The 16,203-nt window shown below is 45.4% G+C and overlaps 1 protein-coding gene across 2 annotated transcripts in view; it reads left to right on the top strand.

Annotated features, from left to right (window-relative positions):
• pgm2 (phosphoglucomutase 2) overlaps nt 1-16,203 on the top strand; it is a 140,229-nt gene that overhangs the window by 98,297 nt on the left and 25,729 nt on the right. Inside the window, exons 12-14 of one of the 2 annotated variants that reach the window (XM_070870528.1) lie at nt 1,102-1,291; nt 1,927-2,060; nt 4,963-7,459. In XM_070870528.1, the coding sequence (XP_070726629.1) occupies nt 1,102-1,291; nt 1,927-2,060; nt 4,963-5,041 (403 nt within the window). In that variant the 3' untranslated portion in view covers nt 5,042-7,459. Of the gene's footprint in view, nt 1-1,101; nt 1,292-1,926; nt 2,061-4,962; nt 7,460-16,203 lie in introns of those variants that run through there. The other variant, XM_070870526.1, reaches the window with a different exon arrangement.

The following is a 16,203-nucleotide window of genomic DNA, read 5'->3' as shown; positions in this document are numbered from 1 at the left end:
GAAAGCAAATGGCATGTTGGCTTTCATAGCGAGGGGATTTGAGTACAGGGGCAGGGAGGTGTTGCTACAGTTGTACAGGGCCTTGGTGAGGCCACACCTGGAGTATTGTGTACAGTTTTGGTCTCCTAACTTGAGGAAGGACATTCTTGCTATTGAGGGAGTGCAGCGAAGGTTTACCAGACTGATTCCCGGGATGGTGGGACTGACCTATCAAGAAAGACTGGATCAACTGGGCTTGTATTCACTGGAGTTCAGAAGAATGAGAGGGGACTTCATAGAAACACTTAAAATTCTGACGGGTTTAGAAAGGTTAGATGCAGGCAGAATGTTCCCAATGTTGGGGAAGTCCAGAACCAGGGGTCACAGTTTAAGGATAAGGGGTAAGCCATTTAGGACCGAGATGTGGAGAAACTTCTTCACCCAGAGAGTGGCGAACCTGTGGAATTCTCTACCACAGAAAGTTGTTGAGGCCAATTCACTAAATATATTCAAAAGGGAGTTAGATGAAGTCCTTACTACTAGGGGGATCAAGGGGTATGGCGAGAAAGCAGGAAGGGGGTACTGAAGTTGCATGTTCAGCCATGAACTCATTGAATGGCGGTGCAGGCTCGAAGGGCCGAATGGTCTACTCCTGCACCTATTTTCTATGTTTCTATGTGATTTTAATTGGCTCTGTGTTAAATGAAGACCAGGAAAGTTCTGTTATGTTTCTCTTGCAGACTTGGGGTGCTGCACAGTGTAATTGAAAATGGAAATTCTTCAAAGTAAATATTCTAAGTATTGGTACAAATAGTCATGTAATCTGTCTGACATTTCGGCATTTAGATGATGCATGATGGTGACATTTGGAATTACGGTGCTAAGTTACAAATAAGTCATGAATACTGCAGGCATAAGTGAGTATTCAAGGTCCAGACACACATATTTTCTCTCTTGTACACATATATTAAGAAGACAATTTAATGTTCCCCGCACTACTGCATTTCAGGTTACTGTGGAAATAATTTGACACGTGTATTTACCTTGTGTGTGTGTGGAATAAAAGTGTTTGCTATTTATATAGCAAGTTTTTAATTGTCTTGATATCTTTCTTTTATCCAGATATGGTTATCATCTCTCAAGGGCTTCATACTTCATCTGCCATAATCCTGAGACAATTGCTAGATTATTCCAGAATTTACGAAATTATAATAAAACAAACCAATACCCAAAAACCTGTGGCAAGTTTGAAATTTCTGACATTCGAGATTTAACCACTGGCTACGATAGCAGCCAACCAGACAAACGGGCTGTAAGTGAAGCTGCCTTAAATTCACTTCCAACTGTTTTAAAATGTGTCAGCAGAGGGAACTAGTGATACTTAAACATTTGCATCAGTGCTAAATTTCATGTGTTTCTCATGAACAATTCATGGTTCTCTTGCTTTTTTAGGCAAATGTGCTCTGGCAGTAAATTTTAATCAGCAAAACTTTCACAGCTTTTAAAATGGATTCTGATGCTTTTGAATAAATTGTAAAGGTGACTTGTATGCTCGAGATTTTATATTTCATTTAGTAATATTGCATAGACAATACTTTGCTGTGTAAATATTGATGCACTCCTGGGCAATCCTATTTTAACTTCTATAAGACATATCAGCTACCAAAGGAAAACAGTACTATTGCTGTGGAAAATATTTTTTATTAATATACAGCAACATTCTAGTTAGTCAACAGTATGAAAAATTAAACACGATATCATGACAGAAATTACATGACTCGAAGTGGCTCACCAGGTCCAAAGAGCCCAGTTTGAAAACCTACTCTGTAGAAATGTGTGTATTTAAGTATATAAAATAAAATTTGTTGTAGTCTGCAGTTTTCTCTTTGGTCAAATGACTAATAAAGAAAAATAATGTTAGTAACTGTCTGCCTATTTGTATTATAGGTGCTTCCAACCAGTAAAAGCAGCCAAATGATCACCTTCACATTCAAGAATGGATGTGTAACCACCATGAGAACTAGTGGGACAGAACCTAAAATTAAATATTATGCAGAGTTATGTGCACCACCTGGAAATAGGTAACATTTTATTCCTTTAAACGTTTAAAGTAGTCATGTTGTTTGGCTTGGCTGTTTTCAGATTTGGATTGACAGAAATATTCGCAGCATTAAATAAGACTGCAAATGCTGGAAATCTGGAGAGAGAAAAATACACACAAAATGCTGGATATACACTGCAGCTCTGTCAGAGTCTGCACATGAAACATTAATCTTGTCAAATTTTGGCTTGATGTGTATATCTGGTATTTTCCATTTTTTGGTACACAAGTATTAATTGATTTAGCCGCCTTTATCCACTATACTATTGGGGAAGCTAACTTTTAAGAAATGTATGGAGTACATGATCCTTTCAAATAACCTCCCTACAAGGTTGCAAGCTTTGCATGTACTCATTTTGTAAATATTCAACAGTCCAGAGAGATTGTGAAGAGATTTTTGGTCAATTATATTTGACCAAAAATTAATAAGAAATCATCCGAGGAAAGCTAAACAGTTAAATGCTTGTATAATCATGTGATAACTTTCCCGCTCTACCACGTTTGAGCCTTTGTTCTTGGGCTGTGTCTTTAATTCTTTCTCCCAAGCATGATGGTTGCAAGCCTTTATTGACTAGCACTATTGGTGCAACCACAACCTGGGACTGCTGGAAAGGTCCCCACCAACATTTGATAAGCCTGTATCAGTTAATTTCCCACTATGATATGCTCTTCAATCTGAATCAAAGCCCTGCTCCTGCTCCCTGTTCTCTTTTGAAAATCTGGTCAACTGAGACACCCAGCTAACTGACTCCCTCACTCTGCTCCCCTTGCGATGGTTTTAATGCTGTTAAGAAATAAGATGAAAAGAAAAATGTTAAAGCAAGAATCAGAAAAAACAAGTGAAGAGTTGGAGAAAAAATTACGGGAAAGTGAGCTAGGAGCGAGATGAAAGTTGGCAATGCAAGAAACAAAATGCAATGTGATAGATGAAAGTGAGGGCAGATTAAGAAACTAGAGGCTAGATTTTACACTTTTGTGCAGATCGCCCAAAAATGGGCGTTATTTCTGGCGTGGGCGGTAAAAATGGGTTTTCACATCGCCGGCTTGTCACCCATTTTCAAAGCCCCAAGTCTCCATTTAAAAAATTGAGCATTACTATTATATATGTAAACTTGTATATACTCTGTACAACCACCAGAGGGCTCATCCACTGGAGTCCCAAGGGATCCCATAATCCCTTGGGAGCACAGGTATTTAAGGAGGCCTCACAGGTTGGAGAGGTACTCTGGAGACCTGCAATAAAAGACTACGGTCACACTTTACTTTGAGCTCAGTGTTCAGTCTGACTCTTTCTCCATACACAACAACTGGCGACGAGATACAGATAGCGAACCCAAAGATGCAGAAAACAGTGGGCATCGTGGAGAAATTCTCGGAGGGAGATGATTGGGAAACCTTTGTGGAGCGTCTCGACCAATACTTCGTAGCCAATGAGCTGCATGGGGAAGAGAACGCTGCCAAACGAAGGGCGATTCTCCTCACCGTCTGCGGGGCACCAACTCATGAAAAATCTGCTTGCTCCAGCGAAACCCACGGAGAAATCGTGCGACGATTTGTGCACACTGGTCCGGGAGCATTTGAACCCGAAGGAAAGCATTCTGATGGTGAGGTACCAGTTCTACACCTACAAAAGATCTGAAGGGTAGGAAGTGGCGAGTTATGTCGCTGAGCTAAGACGCCTTGCAGGACTAAGCTAATTTGGAGCACATGCTCAGAGACTTTATCGTACTTGGCATTGGCTACGAAACCATACTTCGCAAACTTTTGACTGTAGAGACCCCAACCTTGAGTAAGGCCACAGCGATAGCCCAGGCGTTCATTGCCACCAGTGACAATACTAAGCAAATCTCTCAGCACACAAGTGCTGCTACAAGTACTGTGAACAAAGTGATGTTGTTTTCAAATCGCAACGTACAGGGCAGGTCACACATGCCTGCAGCTGCACGTCCGCAGAGGTCTGAGTCCACCATCAAGGGGGATGAATGCAAGGCCATTAACACCTTATTGGCGCTGTGAGGGTGATCATCGTTTCCATTCATGCCGCTTCAAAGGGTACATTTGCAAGGGCTGTGGAACAATGGGACACCTTCAACATATGTGCAGGCCGAGCTGCAAATCCTGTTAATCCTGCAAACCACCATGTTGCAGAGGAGGTCAGATCCACAGCGGATCACGATGAATCAGAATCTCAGACCGAGGAGGCAGAGGTACATGGGGTGCACACATTTAACACAATGTGTCCCCCGATAATGCTGAATGTTGAACTGAATGGACTCTTGGTGTCAATGGAGCTGGACACATGGGCGCGAGCCAGTCTATTAGAGGCAAAAAGACTTTCGAAAAATTGTGGTGCAGCAAGGCCTCAAGGCCAGTCTTAACTCCAATTCGCACAAAACTAAGAACTTACACAAAGGAACTGATTCCCCTAATCGGCAGTGCTACCGTAAAGGTCTCCTAGGATGGAGCAGTGCACAAGCTATCACTCTGGGTGGCACCGGGCGATGGTCCCACACTGCTCGGCAAGAGCTGGCTGGGAAAGATAGGTTGGAACTGGGACGACGTCCGAGCGCTATCGCCCGTTGACGACACTTCGTGTGCCCAGGTCTTAAACAAGTTCCCTTCGCTGTTCGAACCAGACATCGGGAAATTCCAAGGAGCAAAAGTGCAGATCCACCGAATTCCGGGGGCGAGACCCATTCATCACAAGGCGAGAGCAGTACCGTACATGATGAGAGAAAGGGTAGAGATCAAGCTAGACCGACAGCAAAGAGAGGGCATCATTTCACCAATCGAATTCAACGAGTGGGCCAGTCCTCAAGGGAAACGGCACTGTCAGAATCTGTGGCGATTACAAAGTAACTATCAATCGTTTCTCTCTGCAGGACCAATACCCACTACCAAAGGCCAACAACCTCTTTGCAACGTTGGCAGGAGGAAAGACGTTCACAAAACTGGATTTGACTTCAGCCTACATGATGCAGGAGCTGGAGGAATCATCGAAAGGCCTCACCTGCATCAACATGCACAAAGGTCTTCATTTATAACAGATGCCCGTTTGGAATTCGATCAGTGGCGGCGATATTCCAGAGAAACATGGAAAGCTTACTGAAGTCGGTCCCGCGCACTGTGGTTTTCCAGGACAACATCTTGGTTACAGGTCGGGACACAGTCGAGCATCTGCAGAACCTGGATGAGGTTCTTAGTCGACTCAACCGCATGGGGCTCAGGTTAAAAAGCTCGAAGTGTGTTTTCCTGGCGGCTGAAGTGCAGTTCCTGGGGAGGAGGATCGCGGCGGACGGCATCAGGCCCATCGATTCAAAGACTGAGGCAATCGAGAACGCACCGAGGCCACAGAACATGACGGAGCTTCGGTCGTTTCTAGGATTCCTGAACTACTTTGGTAACTTCTTACCAGGTCTCAGCACACCATTAGAACCACTGCATGCCTTACTGCGTAAAGGGGACATCTGGGTATGGGGCAAAAGCCAAGAAAATGCCTTTGTAAAAGCTAGAAAATTGTTATGTTCAAACAAATTGCATGTGTTGTATGATCCATGTACACGTTTGATACTAGCATGTGATGCGTCATCGTATGGCATCGCGTGTGTATTGCAACAAGCTAATGATTTGGGGAAATTGCAACCGGTTGCTTATGCATCCAGGAGTCTGTCTAAAGCTGAGAGACCCTACAACATGATTGAAAAAGAAGCATTAGCGTGTGTCTATGGAGTAAAGGAAATGCATCCATATCTGATGGGGCTAAAATTCGATTGGAAACTGACCATAAGCCACTTATATCCCTGTTTTTCGAAAGTAAGGGGATAAATACAAATGCATGGGCCCGCATCCAGAGATGGGCGCTCACATTGTCTGCATACAACTACACCATCTACCACAGGCCAGGCACAGAAAACTGCGATGATGCTCTCAGTAGGCTGCCATTGCCCACCACGGAGAGTGGAAATGGCGCGGCCCGCAGATTTAGTCATGGTTATGGAAGCATTTGAGAGTCAGCAATCACCCGTCACAGGATGAGCCAGGACCTCTTATTGTCCCTAGTCAAAAACTGTATGCTTCACGGGAGCTGGTTCAGTGTCCCAGTGGAAATGCAGGAAGAGATAAAGCCGTTCCAGCGGCGCAAAGATGAAATGTCTATACAGGCAGGCTGCCTTCTGTGGGGCAATCGAGTAGTGGTCCCCAAGAAGGGCAGAGACACCTTCATCAATGACCTCCACAGTACCCACCCAGGCATCGTAATGATGAAAGCGATAGCCAGATCCCACGTGTGGTGGCCTGGTATCGATGCGGACTTAGAGTCCTGCATTCACAGATGTAATACATGCTCGCAGCTAAGCAATGCATCCAGGGAGGCGCCACTAAGCTTATGGTCTTGGCCCTCCAAGCCGTGGTCTCGGGTCCATGTCGACCATGCAGGCCCGTTCTTGGGTAAAATGTTCCTTGTGGTTGTAGATGCGTACTCCAAATGTGAGATAATGTTGGCAAGTACGTGCGCTGCCACTACTGAAAGCCTGCGGGCCATGTTTGCCATGCACGGCCTGCCCGATGTCCTGGTGAGCAACAACGGGCCATGTTTTACCAGTGCTGAGTTCAAAGAATTCATGACCCGTAACGGGATCAAACATGTTACATCTGCCCCGTTTAAACCAGCATCCAATAGTCAGGCAGAGAGAGCAGTGCAAACCATCAAGCAGGGATTGAAGAGAGTAACTGAAGGCTCACTGCAGACTCACCTATCCCGAGTCCTGCTTAGCTACCGCCGAGACCCCATTCGCTCACTGGGATCCCACCTGCTGAACTGCTCATGAAAAGAGCACTTAAGACAAGGCTCTCGTTAGTTCACCCTGATCTACATGAACAGGTAAAGAGCAGGCGGCTTCACCAAAGTACATATCATGATAGCGCAAATGTGTCATGCAAAATTGAAGTCAATGATCCTGTGTTTGTATTGAATTATGGAGAAGGTCCCAAGTGGCTTTCTGGCACTGTTGTGGCCAAAGAGAGGAGCAGGGTGTTTAGGGTCAAACTTTCAAATGGACTCATTCACCGGAAACACTTAGACCAAATCAATTTCAGTTTCACAGACTACCCTGAACAACCCACATGGGACCCTACCTTCTTTGACCCCCCTCCCCCCCAACACACACACCAGTGGCAACTGATACAGCAGTTGACCACGAAGCAGAACCCATCATCCACAGCAGCCCAGCAGGACTCGCCACACCAGGCAGCCCAGCAAGGCCAGCAGCCCAGCGAGGGCCCAACAGACGAATCGCCAATACCAGCATTTGCCCCGAGACGATCAACCAGGGCAAGAAGGGCCGCAGATCGACTCACCTTGTAAATAGTTACACTGTTGACTTTGGGGCGGGGTGGGGGGGGCGGGGAGGGGAGGGGAAAGTGTGTTATATGTGTAAACTTGTATTTACTCTGTACAGCCGCCAGAGGGCTCATCCACTGGAGTCCCAAGGGATCCCATAATCCCTTGGGAGCACAGGTATTTAAGAGTGCTTCACAGGTTGGAGAGGCATTCTGGAGATCTGCAATAAAAGACTACGGTCACACTTTACTTTGATCTCACAGTATTCAGTCTGACTCTTTCTTCATACATAACAGTTACCACGAGCGATCTGAAATGGGCGTTAGCGTTAAATCTCTCTGACCTTCTGCTGTAAAGTGTCGCCGTTCTTAGCAACGGCATGGCAACGATCGTTTCCCGCGATTCAGGAGGTCAGGGGTCATCATTACATGCGCAGAAGAGGAGAGAGAGGGAGTAGGGAGGGACTGAAAGCGTGTGTGGGTGTGGTGTGTGCTTGTTTGGCTGTTGTGGGAGACACGAGGGAGATACATCAGTAGTAAAAAGCCTAAGCACCAAGAACATAGTTGGCACCGAGTTTTTGTCCAACAAATAATATATAACCTGGAGGGGATGGAGGAGGCCCTGCAGCTGTTAGACAGGAACACTAGTGGCAGAGGGCTCCCAGTGGTCCCGGAGCGCGGTACTGCACCCCAAGGTGCTGCACCCACATTGCCAACCACACATGAGAGCCAGGAGCAACATCTTGCTTCTGGCTTGGAGCACGTTCCCACCTCAGGAACGTTCTCTCCCGTATCCGTCCAAGCAGCGGTTCTGCCGTGATCCCTCGCCTCCCCCCCACCGCCACCCCAATGAAGCAGCGCCTGAGGAACTCCTCGGCCAGGCGGCTTGGAGTCAGGAGGAGAAGGGGAAGGGGTAGAGGTGGGGATGAGAAGCGGGGCGGGGGTGTCGGGTTGGTTTTTACAGATATACTTAAGATTTCAGACAAATGGTCGGTTTAAATGTTTTTTATTTAACATAACCTTGTTGCACATTGGCTCAAATAGCTGCACCATTACATGCTGGTGATTCCTCAACATGAAAGGGTATAATTACACTTAACTTCAATCAACTTAAACTTTAACTGTCACCAATGTGATGCCCACCATTGATGTATGACCTGCACACCCAGCAGTGTTGCAACCTTGTAAATAACACCAACGTTCTTTCAGGCAAAGCGCTCATTTATGAGCTCCTGACGTAAGAGTCTTGCAGCTATGAAGCCACCACGGGCCCTTTCCTGCGGTCTGCAGGGGGGAGGGGGCATGGCTTCAGCATCAGCCTGATTGTCTGGCACGATGTCAGCATTCGCCTTCTCATCCTCCTCTTCCTCTCGCTGGTGAGGTGGACCATCAGATTCTTCTGGCAATTCTTGTCCCCTCCTGATAGCCAAGTTGTGCAGCATGGAGCACATGACCATGAATTGAGCCACCTGCTCAGGGTGGTATTACAGCTCGCCTCCTGAGTGGTCCAGGCATCTAAAACGCTGCTTAAGCACTCCAATGGATTTCTCCATGATATTGCAAGTGGCTCTGTGGCTCTCGTTGTATCGCTTCTCGGCTTCGGTATGTGTGTCACGCAGGAGGGTCGTCAGCCAGGTGGCGAGGCCATATCCTTTGTCACCAAGCATCCAGCATTGACTTGTGGTTGATTGTTAAACAAGTCAGATGCAGTGCTCTCACGCAGGATGTGAGCATCATGGATGCTGACCGGAAATTTATCATTCACTGCCATAATAATTTGCTGGTGGTCGACAACGAGTTGCATATTCAGGGAGTGGAATCCCTTGCGGTTCCTGAAAACCTCTGCATCCTGAAAAGGTGCCCGCATCGCGATGTGCGTACAGTCTATTGCTCCCTGCACCTTGGGGAAGTTAGCAATTCGGTAGAATCCTCAACCCCTCTCAGTCTGAGCCTGCCTGGTCATTGGGAAGCTGATAAAGTCCATCCTGCATGCGTACAGTACCTGCCTAATGCAGCAATGTGTGGCATGCTGAGACATACTGCAAATGTCGCCAGCTGAGGCCTAAAAGAACCCGAAGCGTAGAATGACAGTGTCGCGGTGACCTTGACTTCGACAGTGCGGTCCTGATGGTGCTGGCAGGCTGCAGATCTCCCCTGATGAGCTGGCATATCTCACTGATAACCTCTTTGTGGAAGCGCAGTCTCCGAAGGCAGGTGGTGTCGGACAAGTTGAGGTAAGACCGCTTCTCCCTGTACTTGTGGGGGGTGAAATGTCTGGTCCTCCTCATCAGTCTGTCACTTCTTACATTGGGCACATGATGCTGTCGAGTGTATCTTCTGCCATCTCGAGTCTGCAGCATGTAAATATTCATCAAGAGAGGGTGAGAAAGGACAGGCCCCATTCAAATAGAATGAATGACCTACTAAGACACCTATTAAATTCCAATCATCCACAGTATGATAAGATGTTTGTTCAGATGTTCACATAACCTCCAAAGACCTCCAGAGTATATCCGAACTCCCCCGAGGTTGAAGCAGAGCAGCCTTTTAAATGATGCGACATGTGATTTAGAACATGGCGTCCATACCGAGTAGTTGCGGTTAGCTCCACTTTTTCCCGGTGTTTTTTTCGGCGAGCGATATTGTGGGCAAGATGTGTGCGAGGTGCCAAAAGTAAGGATGGGCGATCTCCTGGGCGTTAGTTTTGGCAAATTTACTCTTTAAGACAAAAAACAGTGGCCGGGCGGTATTATTAAATCTCGGCGTTAATTACGTGCCGAAAGTAACGCTGGGTGATAGTATGGACGTTGGGGTCGCCCATTCTGATGATTCCACCCAAAAAAAGTGGGCAGTATTATTTTTTTCGGCGTAACGCACGTGCAGAAAGTAACGCTCGCTGATAAGTGACTGAGAAATGGGCCAGTTTACATTTTGTGACTAAATGGCCGATATCTGGGCATTACACGTCATTTCACCATTAAAATGAACGTTAAACATTATGTATGCAAAAATAATGGAAAATCTAGTCCTAGAAGTTGGAGAGAAGTATAAATAAGAATGATTAACAAGTGAAGGAGGGGAGAGCCAGAAAGAGAAATAGTGAAAAACAGAGAAGGAGGCACATTCTTTGCGAGAAGCCGAATTTTTTTTGGAAGAGCCCAGTCTAAACAAGCTTCAGAACCATTAAGAAAGATAAATTTTATTTGATTTATCAAGAATAACAATTGGTTTGAGCCAGCCTTGAACAAAAATATGTGGAAGGGCCTTTGTCCCTACCATCATTTTCTCGGTGTTTGTGCCTGCGTGTCCTGATGTAAATAGCCAGTTTTATTTGAACCCATTATAAAAGGGGAGCACTAATGTCGCAATTTAAAAAAATACTTGAGGTAGTATGGCAGGAATGTTGTTGTGCAATGATTTAACATTGTGCCCTTTGAACATTGTGACCAGGGCTTGAATAGAGCTCATTGGATGAAAGTTTGCTGAGTGTTGACTGTACAGACCCTAAATGAAATAGTTTGGGGCGTCTGTCCAATTCATAAATGAAATAGGCCCACAGCACACATGCTGCCTGTAATTCATGAATTGGCGCTGAATTGGCTGTTTCACTGATGCACCATTGGGATGGTTGGGAGAGGAAAATACAAGAACTGACCTTGGTGTAATGGCTGATGTTCTACTGAAGCTATTAATAAGGCACATTGTTAAAATAGAACAAAATATAGCTCCCTCTACAGCTGGATGACTGAAATGGAAAAGTATCATTATCTTGACAAAAATTCACCAAAAAATACTTGCGTGGGAACAGCTACTATGTGAAATACTTGCTTCTTTCTCGTGCTCTGTCAATTACTCTAACTCAGTCCTGTTGTACAAAATGCTCTGTTAGCTGAGCCTTGGTTTCATAATGTAAGTTTGTTCCGCTTTGAATTGTTCTGAAATTCAGATATTTTGGTGTACTTTCAGGGCAGACTATGAAGTTAAAAAAGTCACTCACACTGGGGTTTGCTTTAATTTCCCCGACTTTGTCAAGAGTTCTCAAAATTATACGGCATGTTGGATTACTGATTGACTGATATGTCATAATGCCAGGGTGGAATCATTGTGTTTAAAATAACAACTTTATAGGAGACCTAAAAGGAATTACATTCAACATGAAGATATGGATTTCCCACTTCCTCATTTTGGTAGATGAGGTTAGCACTTTGTAAGGGAGGGGAAGGAAAGGATCTTGATTTGTCCTGAGCAGCTTGTCTTCAACTTCTGGTCAATTCCAGCTCCTTGTTTCCATATGGATCTAATGTATGGGTCAAATGTGGGGCAATGACTGCACGGGGTCGGGTGGGGGGCACACAGCAAAATATAGAAATGCAGTGGTCATAGGGGATTCGATAGTCAGGGGGATAGACTGCAAGCACTGACATGAGTCCTGCATGGTGTGTTGTGTCCCTGGTGCTAGGGTAAAGGACATAAGTGAGAGGGTGCAGAACACTTTGAGGGGGGAACAGAAACAGCCAGATGTCATGGTCCATGTGAAGTAAAAGGTTGAGGTCCTTCAGTCAGCATTTTGGAGCTAGGGAGGAAATTAAAGAGCAGGACCTCAAAGGTAGTAATCTCTAGATTACTCCCAGTGCCATGTGTTAGTGAGTATAAGAATAGTAGGAAAAGACAGCTTAACGCGTGGCTGGAGAAATGGTGCAGGAGGGAGGACTTAAGATTCCTGGGGCAGGGGGATCTGTTCAGGATGGAGGGTTGCACCTCAATAGAGCTGTGACCAAAGTCTTCGCGGAGAGTTAACTAGTGCTGTGGGGGAGGGTTTAACCTAATTTAGCAGGGGGCTGGGCATCAGGAGGAAACATTAGCAAGGAGAAATTTGGTGAATAGCGAACAGGGAGACACAAATAGCACTTGAGTGAAGAAAAGTTCAGAAATAGGAGGGATCAGACAGAGGGCAAATGCGAGGCAGTCCAAAATGGATTTGGAGTGCATGTGCGTAAATGCACATAGCGTGGTAAGTAAGGTTGGTGAGCTGCAGGCACAAGTTGCCACATGGGATTTTGATGTAGTTGCAATAAGTTACACGTGGCTCAAAAAAGGGAAGCTTAATATTTGTAGCTACAAGATGTTCAGAAAAGATAGAGAAGGAAAAATCGGAGGGGGTTGCAGTATTGATCAAATAAACTATTTAAGCACTGGGGAGCTATGATGTAGTTGAAGGGTCAAATAGATAATCTATTTGGTTAGAATTAAGGAATAATAGGGAAACTATTATGCTAATAGGGCTTTAAACTAAATAATGGGGGGAGGGCTCAGGTGAGCGGAAATTTAAAAAGTCCGAGAAAGGAGAATGCAATAGTGCAGGGTAGTGATAGGGGTAATAATAAACGATGTCTCCGCAAGATCCTACAAATCCCCTGGGAGGACAGGCGCATCAACATCAGCGTCATCATTCAGGCCAACAGCCCCAGCATTGAAGCACTGACCACACTCAATCAGCTCCGCTGGGCAGGCCACATAGTTCGCATGCCAGACACGAGACTCCCAAAGCAAGTGCTCTACTCGAGTTCCTTCACGGCAAATGAGCCAAAGGTGGGCAGCGGAAACACTACAAGGACACCCTCAAAGCCTCCCTGATAAAGTGCAACACCTGGGAGTCCCTGGCCCTAGACCGCCCGAAGTGGAGGAAGTGCATCCGGGAGGGCGCTGAGCACCTCGAGTCTCAACGCCAAGAGCATGCAGAAATCAAGCACAGGCAGCGGAAAGAGCGTCTGGCAAACCAGTCCCACCCACCCCTTCCCTCAACGACTATCTGACTCACCTGTGACAGAGTCTGTGGCTCTCATATTGGACTGTTCAGCCACCAAAGAACTCACTTCAGGAGTGGAAGCAAGTCTTCCTCGATTCCGAGGGACTGCCTATCATGATGATGATGATGATAAGCAGAGTGTGATAGGAAGGGACAGTGCGCATAAACATGAGTGCATCAGAAAGTGGGGTCAGCGTGGAGAAAAATGGTAAAATTACAAAATGAAAAGCTCTTTATCTGAATGCACGCAGCATTCGTAACAAGATAGATGAGTTGTCGGCACAAATAAAAATAAATGGGTATGATCTGATAGCAATTACAGAGACGTGATTGCAAGGTGACCAAGGCTGGGTACTGAATATACAGGGTTATTTGACATTTAGGAAGGATAGGCAAAAAGGAAAAGGAGGTGGGGTGTCTCTTTTAATAAAGGATGAGATCAGTGCAGTAGTGAGAAATGATATTGGCTCAGAAGATCAAGATGTAGAATCAGTTTGGGTGGAGATAAGAAATAATAAAGGAAATAAGTCACTAGTGGGAGTAGTCTATAGGCCCCCTAACCATAGCTACATGGTAGGACAGAGTATAAATCAAGAAATAATGGAGGCTTGTTAGAAAGGTACTGCAATAATCATGGGTGATTTTAATCTTCATATAGAATAATCTTCATATTCAAATTGGCAAAGGTAGCCTTGAGGAAGAGTTTTGTGTATTTGGGATGGTTCCTTAGAACAATGTGTTGTGTGACCAACCAGGGAACAGGCTATTTTAGATCAGGTAATGTGTACTGAGATTGGATTAATTAATGAGCTCATATTAAAGGATCCTCTAGGAAAGAGTTATCATAGCATGTTAGAATTTCAAATTCAGTTTGAGGGTGAGAAATTTGGGTCTCAAACTAGTGTCCCGAACTTAAATAAAGGCAATTACAAAGGTATGAAGACAGAGTTGGCTAAAGTGGGCTGGGAAATAGATTAAAGGGTAAGACAATGGATAAGCAGTGGCAGACATTTAAGGGGATAATTCATAACTCTCAGCGAAGATATATTCCAGTGAGAAAGAAAGACTCGAAGAGAAGGATGAACCATCCTTGGCTAACTAAAGAAGCTAAGGATGGTATCAAATTGATAACAAAGACATACAATGTTGTGAAGCATATGAAGGGAGTGTGAACGGTTATGGAGAGCGGGCAGGGAAGTGGAACTGAGCCCAAGATCAGATCAGCCATGATCTTATTAAATGGCAGAGCAGGCTCAAGGGGCCAAATGGCCTACTCCTGCTTCTATTTCTTATGTTTTTATGTTCTAATAGTGGTAGGCCAGAGGATTGAGACATTTTTAGAAATCAGCGTAGGGCGACTAAACAAATAATAAAGAGAGAGAAGATAGATTATGGGAGTAAACTAGCAAGAAATATAAAAACGAACATTAAGAGCTTCTACAGGTATATAAAAAGGAAGTAAGTAGCTAAAGTAAATGTTGGTTCCTTGGAGGATGAAACTGGGGAATTAAAAATGGGAAATGGGGAAATGGCAGAGACTTTAAACAAATATTTTGTATCAGTCTTCACGGTAGAAGACACTAAAAGCATCCCAATAATAGATCATCAAGGGGCTATAGGGAGGGGGGAACTTAAAGCAATCACTATCACTCAAGAAAAAGTACGAGGAAAACGAATAGTACTAAAGGTGGACAAGTCCCCTGGATCTGATGGCCTGCATCCTCGGGTCTTAAAAGAAGTGGCTGCAGAGATAGTGGATGCATTGGTTGTAATCTACCAAAATTCCTTGGATTCTGGAGAGGTCCCAGCGGATTGGAAAACCGCAAATGTAACACCCCTATTTAAGAAAGGAGGGAGACAGAAAGCAGGAAACTATAGACCAGTTAGGCTACTATCTCTCATTAGGAAAATGCTGGAGTCCATTGTTAAGGAGTCCATGGTTTTATGAAAGGGAAATCATGTTTGACAAATTTGCTGGAGTTCTTTGAGAATGTAACATAGAAACATAGAAAATAGGTGCAGGACCGACACCCGCTCCCCGCTCCCCCCCGACCCGAGACCCGCTCCCCCCCGACCCCTCCCCTGTTCCCCGAACCCCCCTCTCTCTTCCCCCCCCTCTTTCCCCCCTCCCCTCTCTCCCCCCCTCCCCTCTCTCCCCCCCTCCCCTCTCTCCCCCCCCTCCCCTCTTTCCCTCCCCTCTCCTCTCCCTCCCCCCTCCCTCTCCTCTCCCTCTCTCCCCTCTCTCTCTCCCTCTCCCCTTCTCTCTCTCCCTCTCTCCCTCCCTCTCTCCCCTCTCTCCCTCCCTCTCTCTCCTCCCTCCCTCTCTCTCTCCCCTCCCTCCCTCTCTCTCCCTCCCTCTCTCGCTCAGCGGCACGAACAGCTGCAGAATTCTCCTTGGCTGAAGCACTTTCACACAGGTAGGAAGATGGTTTATTTAATCTTTTCTTGGCTTATAAATGTTTATTCAGGTTGGATTTATTTGTATAATATTTGTAGAAGTATAAATAAGGATTTATTGTCGAATTTAATGAGTTCCCTTCCTCCCCCTCCCCCCCCCACCTCGTTCTGGACGCCTAATTTGTAACCTGCGCCTGATTTTTTAATGTGTAGAACAGGTTTTTTCAGTTCTACAAAAATCTTCACTGGCGCCATTCTACTTTAGTTTGGAGTACATTTTCACTGTGGAAACTTTCAAATCAGGCGTCAGTGGCCGGACACGCCCCCTTTTGAAGAAAAAATTCTGTACTAAACTCGAACTGTTCTACCTGACTAGAACTGCAGAAAAAAAAATGTGGAGAATTGCGATTTCTAAAATAGTCCATTCTCCACCAGTTGCTCCTAAAAATCAGGCGCGAATCATGTGGAAACTTGGGCCCTATGTCCCTGAGTTTTAGTTTCCCCTATGAGTGGAAATATCCTCTCTGCATTCACCTTGTTGAGCCCCTCATTATCTTATAAGTTTCAATAATATCACCTCCCC

The sequence above is a fragment of the Pristiophorus japonicus genome, chromosome 2 (assembly GCF_044704955.1).
Source record: "Pristiophorus japonicus isolate sPriJap1 chromosome 2, sPriJap1.hap1, whole genome shotgun sequence".
In the NCBI taxonomy this organism is placed as follows: Eukaryota; Metazoa; Chordata; class Chondrichthyes; family Pristiophoridae; genus Pristiophorus; species Pristiophorus japonicus.
Note: the sequence above shows the minus strand (reverse complement) of the source record. Positions and strands in the feature narration are given on the sequence as shown.